Raw genomic sequence first — 16,128 nt, 5'->3', positions numbered from 1 at the left:
GGGCAGTACATGTGCTTATTAGAGTGACTGTATTTTGTTTATGACTGTAAGTCGCCCTGGATAAGGGCGTCTGCTAAGAAATAAATAAATAAATAAATAAATAAATAAATAAATAAATAATAATAATAATAATAATAATAATAATAATAATAATAATAATAATAATACTTACAGCGCATCGACTCCAACAACACCGGTGTAAAAGAAACCCATGAGTGTGTGTGTGTGTGTAAACATGTGTTTGCCTCTGCAGAAATGCAGAAATACAACTGCAATACGCAGGGAAATGCATAACCATTATCTAAGAAAACAATGTGAAACAACTTATTTGGAATCAGGTTAACAACGCGAATGTAGATGCATTTATTGAAATGTTCTTTAATCAGCAACACTGTGCAGGGAATGCGAGTCAGCAGTTTGGTGGTTAACACGCGCTCACAGACACGGCTCAGTGGTGGGCGGGTCTAATGTGTGCGCGCTCTTCTTTGCTGGCTTCTTTTTCAATCAGGTCCGGTCTGCGTGTATGTAATAGAACCTCAGCCCTCGTTTCAAGTATTGTGTTATTTTTATAATACGGATCTACAATATGTCTGGAAGAGGCAAAGGTGGTAAAGGACTCGGGAAAGGAGGCGCCAAGCGGCATCGCAAAGTGCTCCGTGATAACATCCAGGGCATCACCAAGCCCGCTATCCGCCGCCTGGCTCGCCGCGGAGGAGTGAAGCGAATCTCCGGGCTGATCTATGAAGAGACCCGCGGGGTGTTGAAGGTTTTCCTGGAGAATGTGATCCGGGATGCCGTCACCTACACTGAGCACGCCAAGAGAAAGACCGTCACCGCTATGGATGTGGTGTACGCTCTGAAGCGCCAGGGTCGCACTCTGTACGGATTCGGAGGTTAAGGATATTCATCGGCTGCATTTGAACACAAAGGCTCTTTTCATAGCCACCCACAATATCAAGCACGAGTTTAAATCCGTTTACTAATCATTCACTTTCTACAACCTCAGGAGATGCTCTTTGGGTTAGGGTGTTAGTTATATATTTATGTATGTTGTTTATATATGTATCTGCGTAAACTCTGAATTCCAATGACGTGTGTATGTATAATATGCGTTTTAGGAGTTATTTTGTTTAAATAAAGTCTGCATTAATAAAGTACGGATAATGTATTAACGAGCTAATTTAATTAAGGTAGTATGTTGATGTAAACTAGGGAAAGGTATTGTTCGAAACTTGAACAGTCTTAAGCAAAAACACCGCTGCTTCACTTTAATATTAACAAACTGCTGATCCCGCAGAACTAGCGGTGTGTTCACTGGAAACCCCTTCCAGCTCTCCTAACAGGAGGCTGCCTGTCACCGGGGGAATGCGCTGCTGAGATGCGCGGGATTAGACAGCGGGGGTCGAGGCCGAGTGGGTAAGACGATGGACTGGGAATCCATTGGAGTCTCACCGCGCAGGTTCCAATCCTGCAGACAACGTGTAAATATTCATTTTGTATTATTCCGTGCCATTGTATAATCTCAATGAAACCATAGATAGGATGTCTATGAATGTTTTCATGTGGGCAAAAATCTGAGCCTGTGTTACTGAACCTCATCCCGAGGATACTCGAGTTAAAACAGGCACGGTGATCTAAACATCTACAGCGATATTTCGGTTATTTGTACTTTGGGGGGGGAATGTTTTAATCAAACGGTTTTATAATGTAAATAAATTATTGGAACATATAATTTAAATTGGTATCATTGAAGATATAACTGCCTTTACACAATGTAAACAAACTGGACAGTCAACAATATCGACTTTCTAGTTAACTGAAGTGCCCAGAACTCTAAACTGTAAACTAAAACCTAGGAATTATAACAACTCGAACACGACTGTAGGGCAGTGTGGTTTTAAACACTTCTAAACGGTTACATTTTGTTACAGCTGTCTTCCAATTTAAAAATGCGCGCCAAGAGGAAACAAGACAAACCGCAGCAGAACAGCGAAAAACCAGAAACAGCGGGCAGGGAATGATACCACCAATCAGAGGCATGCAATAAGATTCTGCACGCCCTCATCCACTATGACGTCTTTTAACATTCTAACTAGTATTGCACCGTTCTGTCCAATCACGAATGAGCCGGTGTGTATAATAGCAGGAGAGCGGCCGCGCATTTATTGTTGTGATATTCTGAACTACAGTGAAGATGTCTGGAAGAGGAAAGACTGGCGGTAAAGCCCGTGCTAAAGCAAAGACTCGCTCCTCCAGGGCAGGACTGCAGTTCCCAGTCGGTCGTGTTCACAGGCTACTGCGGAAGGGAAACTATGCCCAGCGTGTGGGCGCTGGAGCCCCGGTCTATCTGGCCGCTGTGCTCGAGTACCTGACTGCTGAAATCCTGGAGCTGGCCGGGAACGCCGCCCGGGACAACAAGAAAACCAGAATCATCCCGCGTCACCTGCAGCTCGCTGTCCGCAACGACGAGGAGCTCAACAAGCTGATGGGAGGCGTCACCATCGCTCAGGGCGGAGTGCTGCCCAACATCCAGGCCGTGCTGCTGCCCAAGAAAACCGAGAAGCCAGCCAAGAAATAAATCACTCGGACGGGGCTTTTACATCTTATAAACCCCCAAAGGCTCTTTTAAGAGCCACCCACTTTTCTATAAAAGCGCATCGAATCGGTTTATTTTTATTGTCTGAAAAATACCGACTGGTGAGAATTGAAGCAATAAATAGTTAGTTTGTATTTGTGTGTGGCAGTGCAGCGCTGCCATGTCTGTTTGGAGCGATATCAAACACACGCCTCGCCTCAGCGCGTGTAGCTCACGTTCCCACATTAATGCCACGTTCTTTACAAAGAGACAATCTGATACAATATCAATTGACTGCTTTACTTTGTTTTCGATCGAGCTACCTTGAAACATGCTTCCAGTTGGAAATCCACCTCCTCCCGTGTTTGTGTTTTATTGCGGGGATATGTATTTTCCGTGTTTTGTTTTTTGTTTGTTTGTTTTCAGTCTGATTATAGTTTTTGAATTGGTCTATTTTCTTTAGTGTTAATGGTACATGCTTGGTTTATGTATTTTCTCTCGCCATAAATAAGTATTGCTTGCCTATTGTTGAGCGTTTCTCCGTTACAATTTTGAACCCAGACTGCTTAATCTGAATGGAATGCATTTCTTATACTGGGGATAAGCAATGTTGTCCTGAGTGACTATACTGTATTTATTTAAAAAAAGGCGCCAACAGCTCCGAAACAATAACTGCTTAACAGAATGCGCGCGCGCAGAATTCAAATGTTCCAATCAATCATTGAGAGTCTGGAATATAGCCAATGAGGAACAGAGACCCGCCCTTCAGATCTCATAGCCTATCAGAGTAGCTCAGTTCCTATATAGTCTCTGGTATCGGCTGCTTGTTCCATTTACAGTTTTTTTTAATACTGTGTAGTAGAGTTTGAAAATGGCAAGAACTAAGCAGACTGCGCGTAAGTCCACCGGTGGAAAGGCGCCCAGGAAACAGCTTGCTACCAAGGCTGCTCGAAAGAGCGCCCCCGCTACCGGCGGCGTGAAGAAACCTCACCGTTACAGACCTGGCACTGTGGCTCTGAGGGAAATCCGCCGCTATCAGAAATCCACCGAGTTGTTGATCCGCAAACTGCCCTTCCAGCGGCTCGTCCGAGAAATCGCTCAGGATTTCAAGACCGACCTGCGCTTCCAGAGCTCCGCTGTAATGGCGCTGCAGGAGGCTAGCGAGGCTTACCTGGTCGGGCTCTTTGAGGACACCAACCTGTGTGCCATTCACGCCAAGAGAGTCACCATCATGCCCAAAGACATCCAGCTGGCCCGCCGAATCCGAGGAGAACGCGCTTAAACTGCAAAACCCTTAAAATACAGCGAAACTCAAAGGCTCTTCTAAGAGCCACCCACTTCTCTGAAAGTGTTATACTCCAATTTTAAATAAACAGCTGTAGTTTACACGGTAAGTGTTATGTGTGTAAGTCTCGCAATTGGAACATGTTCACATTATATTATGAGTGCCTTTTCCTTCCCAACGTTGTGTTTCTTTTAAACTATCAAATCTATCTAGATGGAAAGAGAGGCTACATTTTAGGCCAAAATAAAAATCTTATATTAGATATAAAAGAAACGACGTTAATATCCTTAATCAATTTCATCGTCGTTATATTTAATTACGTGCTGAAACATCACAGAAATGCCTGGTTTATTATCGGCGGAATTTCGGGAGGTGAACCGGCTCGGACTCGCTCAGCTTGTTCGGTGTGTAACAGGAACAGCTTCGAGTCTTTTCTCAGAATCAGTTTGTTCTGTTTCTGTTCTAGCATCTTGGCTGACAGCGATGTGGGGATGATGGGGTTTGTGCTTGGTGATGTTTTTTTTCAGTCGACAAGTTCAAACCAGTATTTATATAATATGTAAAATAGCAACATTAATAAAATTGAGTCAAATACATAAAAACAATCTCGCTGTACAGTACAGACCATCGTAAATCGAGTCTGTTTATTGTAGTTTTCCAGTATTGCAGATACAGTTGTCATTGATCTAATGTATAATGTGCACAATGTGATAATTTTAATTGTAAGTCGCCCTGGTTAAGGGCGTCTGCTAAGAAATAATAATAAAAATAAAAGAATTGAACAATGTGACGTTTCCAAATCTAACACGAAATACTGTACAACTGCATTATGGCTTTTGATAGACTTTTACGACATCATTTCGTAGTTTATTTGATTACATGTCAAATAAAAGATGTAAATGAGGTTATTAATTATTTTAAAGGTGTTTCAATCATAGAATTCGAGATAATGCAACACCTTGGTCCACAGCTGTACCTGCGGGGCGGCGCCATGTTTCACCGTCTTGGACTGCTCGCCGAGGAGAGCGGGCTGTTCCACCGAGAAAGCGGAACACGTTCCACGGCAGCACATTCCACACATCGCCCTGTGTTTACAAGGACAACCTGCTCTTTTAGAAAGATGTTTTGGCTCTGAAAAGAGCCTTTGGGTTCAATGTCGCATCGTCGCTTTAACTGATCACTTCTTTTTAGGAGCCGCCTTCTTCGCTGCGGGTTTAGCTGCCTTGGTCGCCTTTTTAGGTTTAGGCGCTGTCTTCGCTTTCTTCGGGCTCTTCTTTACGACCTTTTTAGGCTTGGCAGCCGCTTTCTTCGGGCTCTTGGGCGCCTTCTTTACAGCTTTCGGTTTCTTCGCTTTCGTAGGAGTCTTCTTGGGTGTCGCTGCTTTCTTTGCCGAAACCTTTTTCGTTGTTTTCTTGACAACCGCTTTCTTTGCCGCTGGTTTCTTTGGAGCTGCCGCCTTCTTGGCCGCCTTCTCCTTGGCTTCAGCTGCTTTTTTGTTGAGCTTGAAGGAGCCCGAGGCGCCGGTGCCCTTGGTCTGTAGCAGGGTCTCCTTGGTCACCAGGCTCTTGAGGGCTCTATTGACGAGGGAGTTGTTCTTCTCCACATCGTAGCCGCCGGCCTGCAGGATCTTCTTGAGCGCCGCCACAGACAGCCCGCTGCGCTCCTTGGAGGCAGACACAGCCTTGACGATGAGCTCCGACACGCTGGGACCCGATTTCTTGGGCTTTGCCGCGGTCTTTTTCTTGAGAGCTTTAGCCGGAGCAGGAGCGGCTGGTGCTGGAGCAGTTTCTGCCATTTCTAATATTTCAACACGGAGAAAACTCAAACTTAATACTAAACTGTTCTGTGTGTCACAGAATGTGAGCAGGAAGGCGGAGAGCGGAACTTATCCACACGATGAGAACCGTGTAGACTCAACTGACCCGCAGGCAACAGATTCATTATGAAAACGTCCTGTCTTGTGTTTTCACGCAGCACAAAATATACAATTTGATAATGAAATTGGAACAAATGTACACAAACAACCGGGGGTATCAAAGCAGAAGGCTTGTGTTTACAATATAACGTATTCTTTAACCAGGACCTTTACTGCATCTTTAATTGAGGTGACCAAAACTGCACTATCCTCCAGCGAAACCAAACTGCTCGCTCTGTACTTCGCTAGATTTTTTTGAATATAAGATGACAATTGTATTATTTAAAGTAACTGTATGATTGGTTTCACAAACGAGAAAGCTAGGCAAACACAACTTAAGTTTGAAGCGTGAAGTTTGTAAAACTGGACATTTAATCACCTTTATGTGCGGTGCGGTTAATACACTGCATCACGTTCTGCCGGATCATCCCCTTGTAATCGATTGGGAGAATTACTTTGTTGAATTGTATTTCTCTTCACCCCTGACCCACACTTGTTGCAACAATGTAATTACCCTGGCATCAGCACAGCATTCTCTGAGTAGTTTAAATATTTCATTAGTAGTGTATTTCATAGGCAATGCCACCTCTGCCTCCTGGTGAGGAAAAAAGGTTATTTTTCCACTGTGTGTTTGCCTGCAGAAATACATAACCATTATGTTGGAAAACAATGTGTAAAAACTTATTTGGAATCAGGTTAAAGGACATTTCCATAAATTCATTCACATTCGCGTTGTTAATCAGCAACACTATGCAGGGAATGCGAGTCAGCAGTTTGGTGGTTAACACGCGCTCACAGACACGGCTCAGTGGTGGGCGGGTCTAATGTGTGCGCGCTCTTCTTTGCTGGCTTCTTTTTCAATCAGGTCCGGTCTGCGTGTATGTATTAGAGCCTCAGCCCTCGTTTCAAGTATTGTGTTATTTTCATAATACGGATTTAAAATATGTCTGGAAGAGGCAAAGGTGGTAAAGGACTCGGGAAAGGAGGCGCTAAGCGGCATCGCAAAGTGCTCCGTGATAACATCCAGGGCATCACCAAGCCCGCTATCCGCCGCCTGGCTCGCCGCGGAGGAGTGAAGCGAATTTCCGGGCTGATCTATGAAGAGACCCGCGGGGTGTTGAAGGTTTTCCTGGAGAATGTGATCCGGGATGCCGTCACCTACACTGAGCACGCCAAGAGAAAGACCGTCACCGCTATGGATGTGGTGTACGCTCTGAAGCGCCAGGGTCGCACTCTGTACGGATTCGGGGGTTAAAGATTTGGACACAAGGACACGAACACAAAGGCTCTTTTAAGAGCCGCCCACCTTTTCATTTAAAGAGTTTTCAATTCTGAAACAAGCTAAATTTTAGTACACCACTAAAATCTTCAAAAGAATAAAATCACATTTTTCAAAATGTTTTATACTGTTATCTCCCCAGTGTTTTCTTTGTTGTTTTAAAATGGCTATTTCACGCTGTGTAACGAGAGTATTTTAGGCTGAAACTTAAGTGTTGGATTTTTAACTCTTTACACAAATCCAGAAAAAAATTAAATTAAAATAAGCATTTCAGTTAATAAATCAATAAAAATCAATTAATTGAATGGAATTGTATTTTAAAAAGTGAACATTTTCAGTAATAATGAGAAAATACGAGCTCGGTTTTATCCGATTCCGTACAGAATTAAAGTCAGATAAGAAATAAAACACTTAAAAAAAAAAAAAAAAAAAAAAAAAGTCTTATCTAATTTTATTTTCAGTACATTTTGTAATCAGTATAATAAATTAAAAGCAGCAGATCCTGATTCAGCTTTGAGCTCCACGATGTCGTCTTTTCTGTATTTGAGTTGAAGTTTCGCCATTCAAGCTGCTGTGAAACAATCGGGACTCTGGGATGAGGAAGAAATCGAAAAGCATCAGCATTGATCGTGTGTTTCTACATTTAACGTGTTTAATGAGCACAGAAAGTGACGTGGATTTGATTATTTATATTTCTATATTTAAGACGCATCGGGTGTGGATTTCAGTATTGCTGTATACTGAGTTCTTCATGTATTTAATAAATGAAAAACAAAAGACCTAAACTAACCGATCAAGAAAAAAGGCGCCGAATTCAAACCTGAACTCGAGAGAAAGAAAAAAAAAGATCTCAGCTCGCGGCAAAGTCACCACCCCCTCTGTTGCGTTTCCAGTGAACAACCAATCACATCGAAGTACTCCGTCACTCGGGAGCGTTGCTAGGTTACCAGGTCAAATTTCTCACTCTAAAGGGTTGTTTAGTAATAATTTGCATACAGGCTGTATAAATACTGGGGCTCTGGGGGCTGGTTACTCATTCATCTTTCAAAAAGCATCAGAGAAGGAAAATGCCAGAACCGAAAGCTGCACCCGCGCCGAAGAAAGGCTCCAAGAAGGCTGTTGCCAAGACCCAGCCTAAGGGAGGGAAGAAGCGCAGAAAGACCAGGAAGGAGAGCTACGCGATCTACGTGTACAAAGTGCTGAAGCAGGTCCACCCCGACACCGGCATCTCTTCCAAGGCGATGGGCATCATGAACTCGTTCGTCAACGACATTTTCGAGCGCATCGCCGGCGAGTCGTCCCGCCTGGCTCACTACAACAAGCGCTCCACCATCACTTCCCGGGAGATCCAGACAGCCGTGCGCCTCCTGCTGCCCGGAGAGCTGGCCAAGCACGCCGTGTCTGAGGGCACCAAGGCCGTCACCAAGTACACCAGCTCCAAGTAAACCGAGACCGCCCCCGCTCCGTCTTTACAACACAAAGGCTCTTCTGAGAGCCACCCAAATACCGCAAAAAGAGTACAATTCTCATTTCAGTTCTCTGCACATTTTAAAATGGAAATGTTTAAGGTAAGGAGGCTTACGTATTTATTTGGGAATACATGTAGTTTTAGTTTCATAAACTAAATGTTTATCGGGTTTTATGAATTTTATTTTTCTTGTAAAAATCGATTCGAATCTGTTTAATTTCGGCGGGAAAAATTAAATATGGATTGTTTCGACAAAACTGCGAATATTACAAGAAACATTACATTTGAGTTATAATAAGCGTTCTTAATTATTGAACACTATGCTTTTGTTGGTATCTCATTTATTTCATGTATATCGCTGCCTCCACTGGCATGCATTCTGTTGTACTTTGCAATTCAAAGGTTTGGTTGTGCATTGTTCTAAATCGAGAGTAGAACCGAGGCCAGTTTGAATTTCAGTGTTAACATTCATATATTATGTTTGTTTTTTATTAATCCAGTGAAATACACTGCCCAACTCTGTGTGTATATAAACCTTGATTAAAAAAAATAACGTGCTTGATAATGTTAGTTGTCCAGTTTGTTTACATGCTCTCCATTTGCAAGCAGCAGCGCTTGCTGGAGCATCTTGAGAAACGCAGCCGTCTGTTTAAGTGAGATAGAGAGATCTCAATGACACGACACGTGATCTTCATTCTGTTTGCACCAAGATCACCTCGAACAACGAAATGGACCTGGATCAATATGGAGATGGAGAGATTCGCCTGTAACAGAACTCCCATAGGCTATACTGCAGAACTTGTCTATTGCCATTGTGCTTTTTCTTTCTCCACTAGATGGCACTCTTCTCTCATTTGTAACGTCTTTATCTTTGGTTCATTAATAAAGAAACGGATGCCACTCTTCCTTGTAAGTGGGGATAAGCACAAGTTATTTTCAAATGTAATGTTTTTATTTAAGTTCATCTAGTCCTGCGTAGTGCAAATCACATTACTATATTTTTATATCAGTCAAGGCCTATTTAAAATGTTCTTAAATTGTTTTAACATTAGCATTGATCAATTTGAAATTTGCGCTAGTAACATATATAATCTCAGCGCTATAATTTATTTCAGCTCTTATGAAAGACAAGTATCCTTGTGCATTATATTATCCTTGATAGCGAAATGTAATATTAATTAATTGCCTTCAGTTAATATTTTAGAAAAACTACTTTGCTAACAAAAGAAACACAAGCTAGCAGAGGATGGTTTCGATCCATCGACCTCTGGGTTATGGGCCCAGCACGCTTCCGCTGCGCCACTCTGCTACAGCTGCCTCATGACTGAATTACCAAGCAACAGAAAAAAACTGAACTCATCGTTTTAACCAGTCACACGGCAGTGGCCGGGCCGAACCATGGAAACGTTACAAATCAGGGATGATCAGTTTTCTTTTCTCCCAAATACGGTATGCAGAGTATGCAACTTTTCTGCCCACTTTGATCACAGGCAGTTTTATCCCCCAGTTTCAGCTGCCAATTCCAATATTCTGTCTCTAAAGTATCTTAAATCGTGGAAAGCGCTCTTTGTTTAAAATTACACTGAAGACTTATTTTGTTCGACCAGCCTTACAATTAGATATTTTGTTGTTTTTAAGTAGATTTTGTGAAGCGCATATGGGGTGCTATATAAAATATATATGATTAATAGATAGATTGATTGAATGTTAGCCTGCGTTCGGTCTGGCAGGTTTAATTCTTCAAAAGACAACACCGAAGGGTCTGATAAATGACATTGTAATTATTTGAGATGATGCATGTAGACAATAATGTAAAAATGGTTGTTTTAGAATTTGTATCATTTAATTTCATTTTTCTTTTTAAATGTGGAGCTGTTTTATAGTTATTAATGTATTATTATTAGGCTTGTAGTATTAATATTATTCATAATGTTCATTATTAACGTCGGTATTGTCGGTATTAAACACATCCAGATATGAGGTTCAGTCCAAACAGAGCGCCGAACTCAGCGAGGTCCAGCAGGGGACAGTAACTTCACACGGGGCCATTTCATCAACCATCACCTCACAAACACTAACAAGCAAATCATTATTATTCTCCATTTTTAAAAGTCGCTCAGCGCTCTCCTGTAGCAGAGCGTTAAGTCATTTAAATTCAGCTCCGTGTGCTTTCTGAGCGGCTCACTTACTAACGCGCCTGAATGCATCGCATTGAACACAGCGCTGAAAGAGCCAACATGGCGAACTCTGGCATCCAGTTTCATAACCGCCTCCGACAGGGAGGCCAGCCAATCAGGCTCACATGCTGGGGATAGAGTGTTTCTACAGCCAATCAGGCTCACATGCTGGGGATAGAGTGTTTCTACAGCCAATCAGGCTCACATGCTGGGGATAGAGTGTTTATACAGCCAATAATAAGCGATGGGTCCAACCAGGCCCGCCTTCTGCTAGTGACGCTTTCATTTCAGTGCAGGAAATAGAGAGGTTTGTTTTGTTCATGTGTGGAGAGGTGGTTGCAGTCAGTGATGATTTTACAACACGCTGTCTCCTGCTGTTTAAAATATTTAGGCTGGGATGAAATGTTTTCTAATAATTAGTGATTTTTGTGTTTGTTTATTACCTGCACGGAGTTCCGTGAAAAGGAAAGCATCCCTTTTCTGTGTTGAATTTCACACACAGAGCGGAGCGCGTCAGTCGCAGCTACAGACAAGTCGAGCTTTTCAATGAGATGATTTACTGAGAAACAAACGCGTTGAAGCTCCAGCAGAGCTCTGCGCGATTCTGAAAGACCAAAGTAAAGTTACTCCTTGCAAAGCATGTTGTTTGTGTTCTTTCTTTATCACACCAGAAGCAGTGATGAATATATTTGAATGGGAAGGCTACAGTTAAAAATAAATATTAGTAAATAATATGAAAAGAGGATTCCGCTACTCCAGTCTGAAACTCAAACCAGTGAAGATGGACGCGTCAGTGTGTCCGTGTCGCTCTTTCAAGACGAGCTCGCCTCTACCATCGAGCACGCAGTGAAAGCGGCTCTACACACCGTCTTGTGCGCGATTACTAAAGTTGCCGGCAGCAAATTCACTGAATTCAGAGTGGAAATGGAACAAAAAGGAGAAAGAGAATGAAAGTCTGAAGCTGAGATTGGAAATATCAGAGAACGAGCTGAAAGCTGTGCGAGGGTGTATAAACGCTGCAGATGCAGACATTAAACAACCTTTAATATTTCAAGGTAAGATTGATGTTATTGTGTGGTATTGCTTGGTCAATCAAACACCTTAAACCACCTTCTATTGGAAAGATCTTGGTTAGAATTTCTCTTAAGACACGTTTTAAAGTGTTTGATTATAATAAACGCAGCTCTGTCCTGATATTGGTTATAAAGAGTCAAATCGAGGCATTGTATTATTTTATATATTTAAATAAGTATTCTAGAAAGTACTAGATTGGTAAATCTTAACCAGTCTAATTTAGAAGGCTTCAATGGTATCCTTCTGGTAAAGTGATGTCTTGTATAGAGTCCCACTGAGACAGTCACAGACCATATTGCAGAGGGTTAGAATAATGATTTGTGATTTAATATCAACATACAGGCAGCAGCACATGGGGTTTCAGTGTTTGATTGAACTGTTTGACTGCAAATCTATTGTTAGATAAATGGTTTCATTGTATTCCGCTCCAGTGCTGTTGAGTTTGTCTTTGGTACAGTCGCGGCTCATTCGCTGCTCGTTCTTTTGCTTTAGTGCTGTTTCCTTCTTGTTCCACACACACACATTTACACGATCTTTCCAGACCTCACTGTGTCAATAAAGGGGCGGCAGCAGCACCCTGCCTGCACCAATCCACTGTAAGATTTTGGACCCGAGTGGTTCCACAAGTTCAATTAAGGTTTGAAGTTGGAGGAAGTAAATACAACACAGTACGGTCTCTAAATAAAGTCTCTAAATAAAGTACTTTGTTCAGCTGATGGTAAGCAGAATTAGGAAACGGTCGCTCATATTGCTTATAAACATTTACTAATCCAGGTTATTATTTAAGAGCAGAGATGAGTTTGCACAGGATACATACAATAGGGAGAGCCACACCATTACAAATGTATTTTAATACTACAAGGGATGTTATTTGATTTATATCTACAGGTCACGTGGCATTGCACAAGTAAGCTTCCAGTGTTGTTGCTAATGATTATTACACAGGTGGAGTTTGTACAAAAAACATATGGCTGCACTTTAAAAAGTTTGAGTTGTGTAAATCACATGTTTAAATGAAACTGCTTTGAGAATAAGCAGGCTATCCTGCTGCAGTCGCTTGTCTGCTCATTGTATTTGACACATTGAAACTTGTATTCTGCGTTGACCGTTTCCTTCAAAACCGTTCTCACAATACAGGATCAGGTAACAAAAAGACATTCCTCAGACACTTTGCTAAGACTGCAAGTCTCCTGGCTTGGTTTCTAAGCATGTTTGCAGTAGAGAAATGGATGTTTGCATTAGAACAATGCAAAGGCAGAACGGCAGTCATGATGGTGATTGACAGGGAGGTAGAAGTGGATGCAATGCTCCAGTGTGAGGCTACAGGAGGTGAGAAAGCCCAGCAGCACTGAGGCTTGTTTTGTACAGGACGTAGAATAATAATGTTCATATGAAAATGCCTTTTCCTTCACTTTGTTCATAGGAACACAAACACAGCGTTAACCGATAATTGCAATGTAGAATAACAGGAATGGTATCAATACCATCATGTACCTAAACCACCAAACTATTATACCGGCTCACCCCTATACGAAATAACTGAGGAACAGTAACTTTAAATCCCTGATCAAAGCAACCAACAAACATAGCTAGTAAGTAAGAGATCTAATTGTATACAGTTTTGTTTCCCACAGATCCCAAAGAGAGCCACGCTATCCCTGAATCTGAAGCACAGGAGTGGCCAAAGATAGAAGCAGCTTACACACAAGAGGAGTCCTTTGAGCAGGAGTGGTGTGCAAGTCTAATGCAGGTTACAGAGCTGGCATGTGTTAAAGATGAAGAGGTCCCTCAACAGGAATGTGTTCCTATTAAAGAGGAATTCATAGAGCAGGAATGTGTCCCCATCGCAGAGGAACTTCCCCATGAAAATCATGTCTGTACACTTGAGGAGAACAACAAGCTGGGATCCAACCTGTGTGATGACTCTCTATCTGAATGTGAACTGGGATTTAGAGGTAATCCTACAAAACAAGCAGCATTGAGCTGCCTGTTCATCCTGCAGAACCTGGTACTGAACACCAGCAGTGTGCTTGAGATTCATATTTTAACCAAGGGGAGCTGCCCAGCCACTATGTCAACAAGGACATCACTGTGCTTGCTTCTGAGGCACCTGCTAGATGTGCAGCCGCTGCCACGCCTCTTTAGAATGCTGTTAGATCAGCGGTGTCCAATCACGGTCCTGGAGGCCATTCCGCTCCACATTGAACAGACTCAGTTATATAAAGTGATACTCCTGTGTCTGGATGGACACCCCTGTGTTAGATCTTTGCCTTCCCTCATTCCTGGTAGACTGTTTGCAGTTGTGCTGCTCCCACAGCTTTACAGAGCTGCAGGGATCACGTGTCCCATCACTGGGTGATGCCAAATCCAGTCGGGTTCCTCAGCGTCACCAGAAGAAACATTTCAGTAGAGAGTTCCTGTGGAGAATGTATGCAGCAGGATCGCCAAAATTAGTCTTATTTTATTTCATTTTTAAAAGCTCATCTCATGGCAACTATCCTGAGGACTGTAATGTTTGCTCGCAACACCACATTTCACTTTTGTGTGTCTCACAGTAAGCATTGCTGTGTTATTATTGTCACAGTACAGTAAGTACGTGTGTGGAGGTGTTCTGTACAGCAGACCAGTGAATCAGTTTCAGCTGGGAGGGGATTCTGGGCATTGTAGTTTTACCGGATCTTTGCTCTACAGATATTTTACACAAGAAAGTTTGATTTATAAAAAAATGAGTTGTGGAAAATCCAAACCCCTCCAGCCCTACATAGTTCTGCATGTCGTGTGTCTTCAATACAGCTAGAATAAAAAGACACGGTGCAGTGCGTGGGATTGCAAATGGAATTTCTATATTAATTATTATCAAAAAAAATAAATATATATTAGATAAATTGCTGTGACTGAAACTTGCGGGACACTAACTGGTAAATGAATCCGCCTCATCTCAAGCAACCAATCACTGAACTGCTCATTCACTTGTGTTCAGAACAGTGCATGTGGAAGAATTCTGTACAATAACCTTTGTCTCTCTTCTCTTTCTTTCTTTAGCTTCTAAAGTAGATGAAGGAGAACACGACTCCACTCTATCACCCCAGTGCAAAAACTCTTCTAGAGGCAAACCACAGTGCAAGAAACACAGAGAAACGACACCCCAAGAAGAGTATGTGAAGACATTGAGAACTCACTCAGTTAAAATCCCTTCTTTACAGGACAGTCACCCACTTACTGTGGAGAGTACAGAGACGGCACATTCTGTGTGTTTTAACAATTCTGAAACCCAGGGCAACTTGAAGACCTTGCCTCATTCTATTGAAGGTGGGAAGAGTTCCTGTCAATTAGACGCTCCTGAAACTCACAAGGGAAATCCCACAGGAGGGACTACGTTTTCCTGGGCTGATTGTGGGAAGAGTTTCAATCATATATCACTGCTTAAAAGACACCAGCGCATTCACACAGGAGAGAAACCTTCCCACATACAGACCAGTGATAAGAGTTTCACACAGTTAGGAAATCTTCATTCACACCAGCACATTCACATAAGAGAGAAACCTTATCACTGTACTGAGTGTGGGAAGAGATTAAGTAATTTAGGAAACCTTAAAATCCACCAGCGCATTCACACAGGAGAGAAACCTTATCACTGTGCTGTTTGTGGGAAGAGATTCAACCAGTTAGGACACCTTAAAAGACACCATAACATTCACATAGGTGTGTAATCCTATCCCTGCACTTAGTGTGAAGAAGTGAAGTCAGTTGCAGACTCTTACAGGACTAGAGAACATTCTCAGAAATGCAGACACTTGGGGACAACTAAACAACAGGAGTGCATTTGACTAAATACAGAAATATTAACTGAAAACAGAAGTGGCTTGATAAATCTGGTCACCCCTAATCACAATTTGTTCAGATCAAAAACTCACCAAAATCTGTGTTCATCATGTTGTTGAGCATTCTGATTGTGTTACATCACATTAGTAATATATTAAATAGATTGTTATTATGAGTACAAGTTTCTCTTTTTCCTCCTGCACTGCTCAGCCTCTTGCAGTGTTTTGTGTGGAATCTTCCCTGATACCATGGTGAATCTGCGGTACCTCAAGACGCAGCACAGTATACCACAGTTATCATGCGGGCAGCTTGAAGTGTAAAATCAATACTGTTTCCAGCAGGGTGCACCAGAGAGCTTTTAGCACTTTAATGGGCTGCATACCATTGCTTCTTAACAAGGTGATTTCTGCTCCCGATGTGTTGAATACTCCCCTCTCTCTCTAGTACTTGTCTCTGCTGTGCTTGAAAGAGTGACTACAGTTAACTTCAACTTTTTAAAACCTTTAGTCTCCTCTAGTCTTTTTTTTTTGTTC

At 42.2% G+C, this 16,128-nt stretch overlaps 3 protein-coding genes across 5 annotated transcripts; 2 read left to right on the top strand and 1 right to left on the bottom strand.

Annotated features, from left to right (window-relative positions):
* The first annotated feature begins 547 nt into the window (after positions 1–547).
* On the top strand, positions 548–7,078 carry LOC131703297 (uncharacterized). Its single transcript, XM_059006433.1, has 4 exons — positions 548–869; positions 2,474–2,520; positions 3,438–3,790; positions 6,718–7,078. The coding sequence occupies exons 1-4, from the start codon at positions 587–589 to the stop codon at positions 7,028–7,030; spliced, it is 996 nt and encodes a 331-aa protein (XP_058862416.1). The 5' UTR covers positions 548–586; the 3' UTR covers positions 7,031–7,078.
* LOC131703296 (histone H1-like) lies at positions 5,011–5,718 on the bottom strand. The gene has a single exon (XM_059006432.1). The coding sequence runs from the start codon at positions 5,653–5,655 to the stop codon at positions 5,038–5,040; it is 618 nt and encodes a 205-aa protein (XP_058862415.1). The 5' UTR covers positions 5,656–5,718; the 3' UTR covers positions 5,011–5,037.
* A 1,006-nt stretch (positions 7,079–8,084) lies between the features above and the next one.
* LOC131703294 (histone H2B 3-like) lies at positions 8,085–15,770 on the top strand. 3 transcript variants are annotated; one of them, XM_059006427.1, is made up of 3 exons: positions 8,085–8,622; positions 13,408–13,728; positions 14,816–15,770. In XM_059006427.1, exon 1 carries the CDS (start codon positions 8,122–8,124, stop codon positions 8,497–8,499), a length of 378 nt encoding a protein of 125 aa, XP_058862410.1. In that variant the 5' UTR covers positions 8,085–8,121; the 3' UTR covers positions 8,500–8,622; positions 13,408–13,728; positions 14,816–15,770. The 3 variants fall into 3 exon arrangements, 2 of the variants coding, with proteins under 2 accessions (XP_058862410.1, XP_058862409.1); XM_059006426.1 differs by having other exon boundaries at positions 8,492–8,622; XR_009309761.1 differs by lacking the exon at positions 8,085–8,622 and adding an exon at positions 11,007–11,754 and having other exon boundaries at positions 13,408–14,327.
* The last annotated feature ends 358 nt before the right edge of the window (positions 15,771–16,128 follow it).

The sequence above is a fragment of the Acipenser ruthenus genome, chromosome 32 (genome assembly GCF_902713425.1).
Source record: "Acipenser ruthenus chromosome 32, fAciRut3.2 maternal haplotype, whole genome shotgun sequence".
Lineage (NCBI taxonomy): Eukaryota > Metazoa > Chordata > Actinopteri > Acipenseriformes > Acipenseridae > Acipenser > Acipenser ruthenus.
The sequence above is the reverse complement of the archived record's forward strand: the minus strand, read 5'-3'. Positions and strand labels throughout refer to the sequence as shown.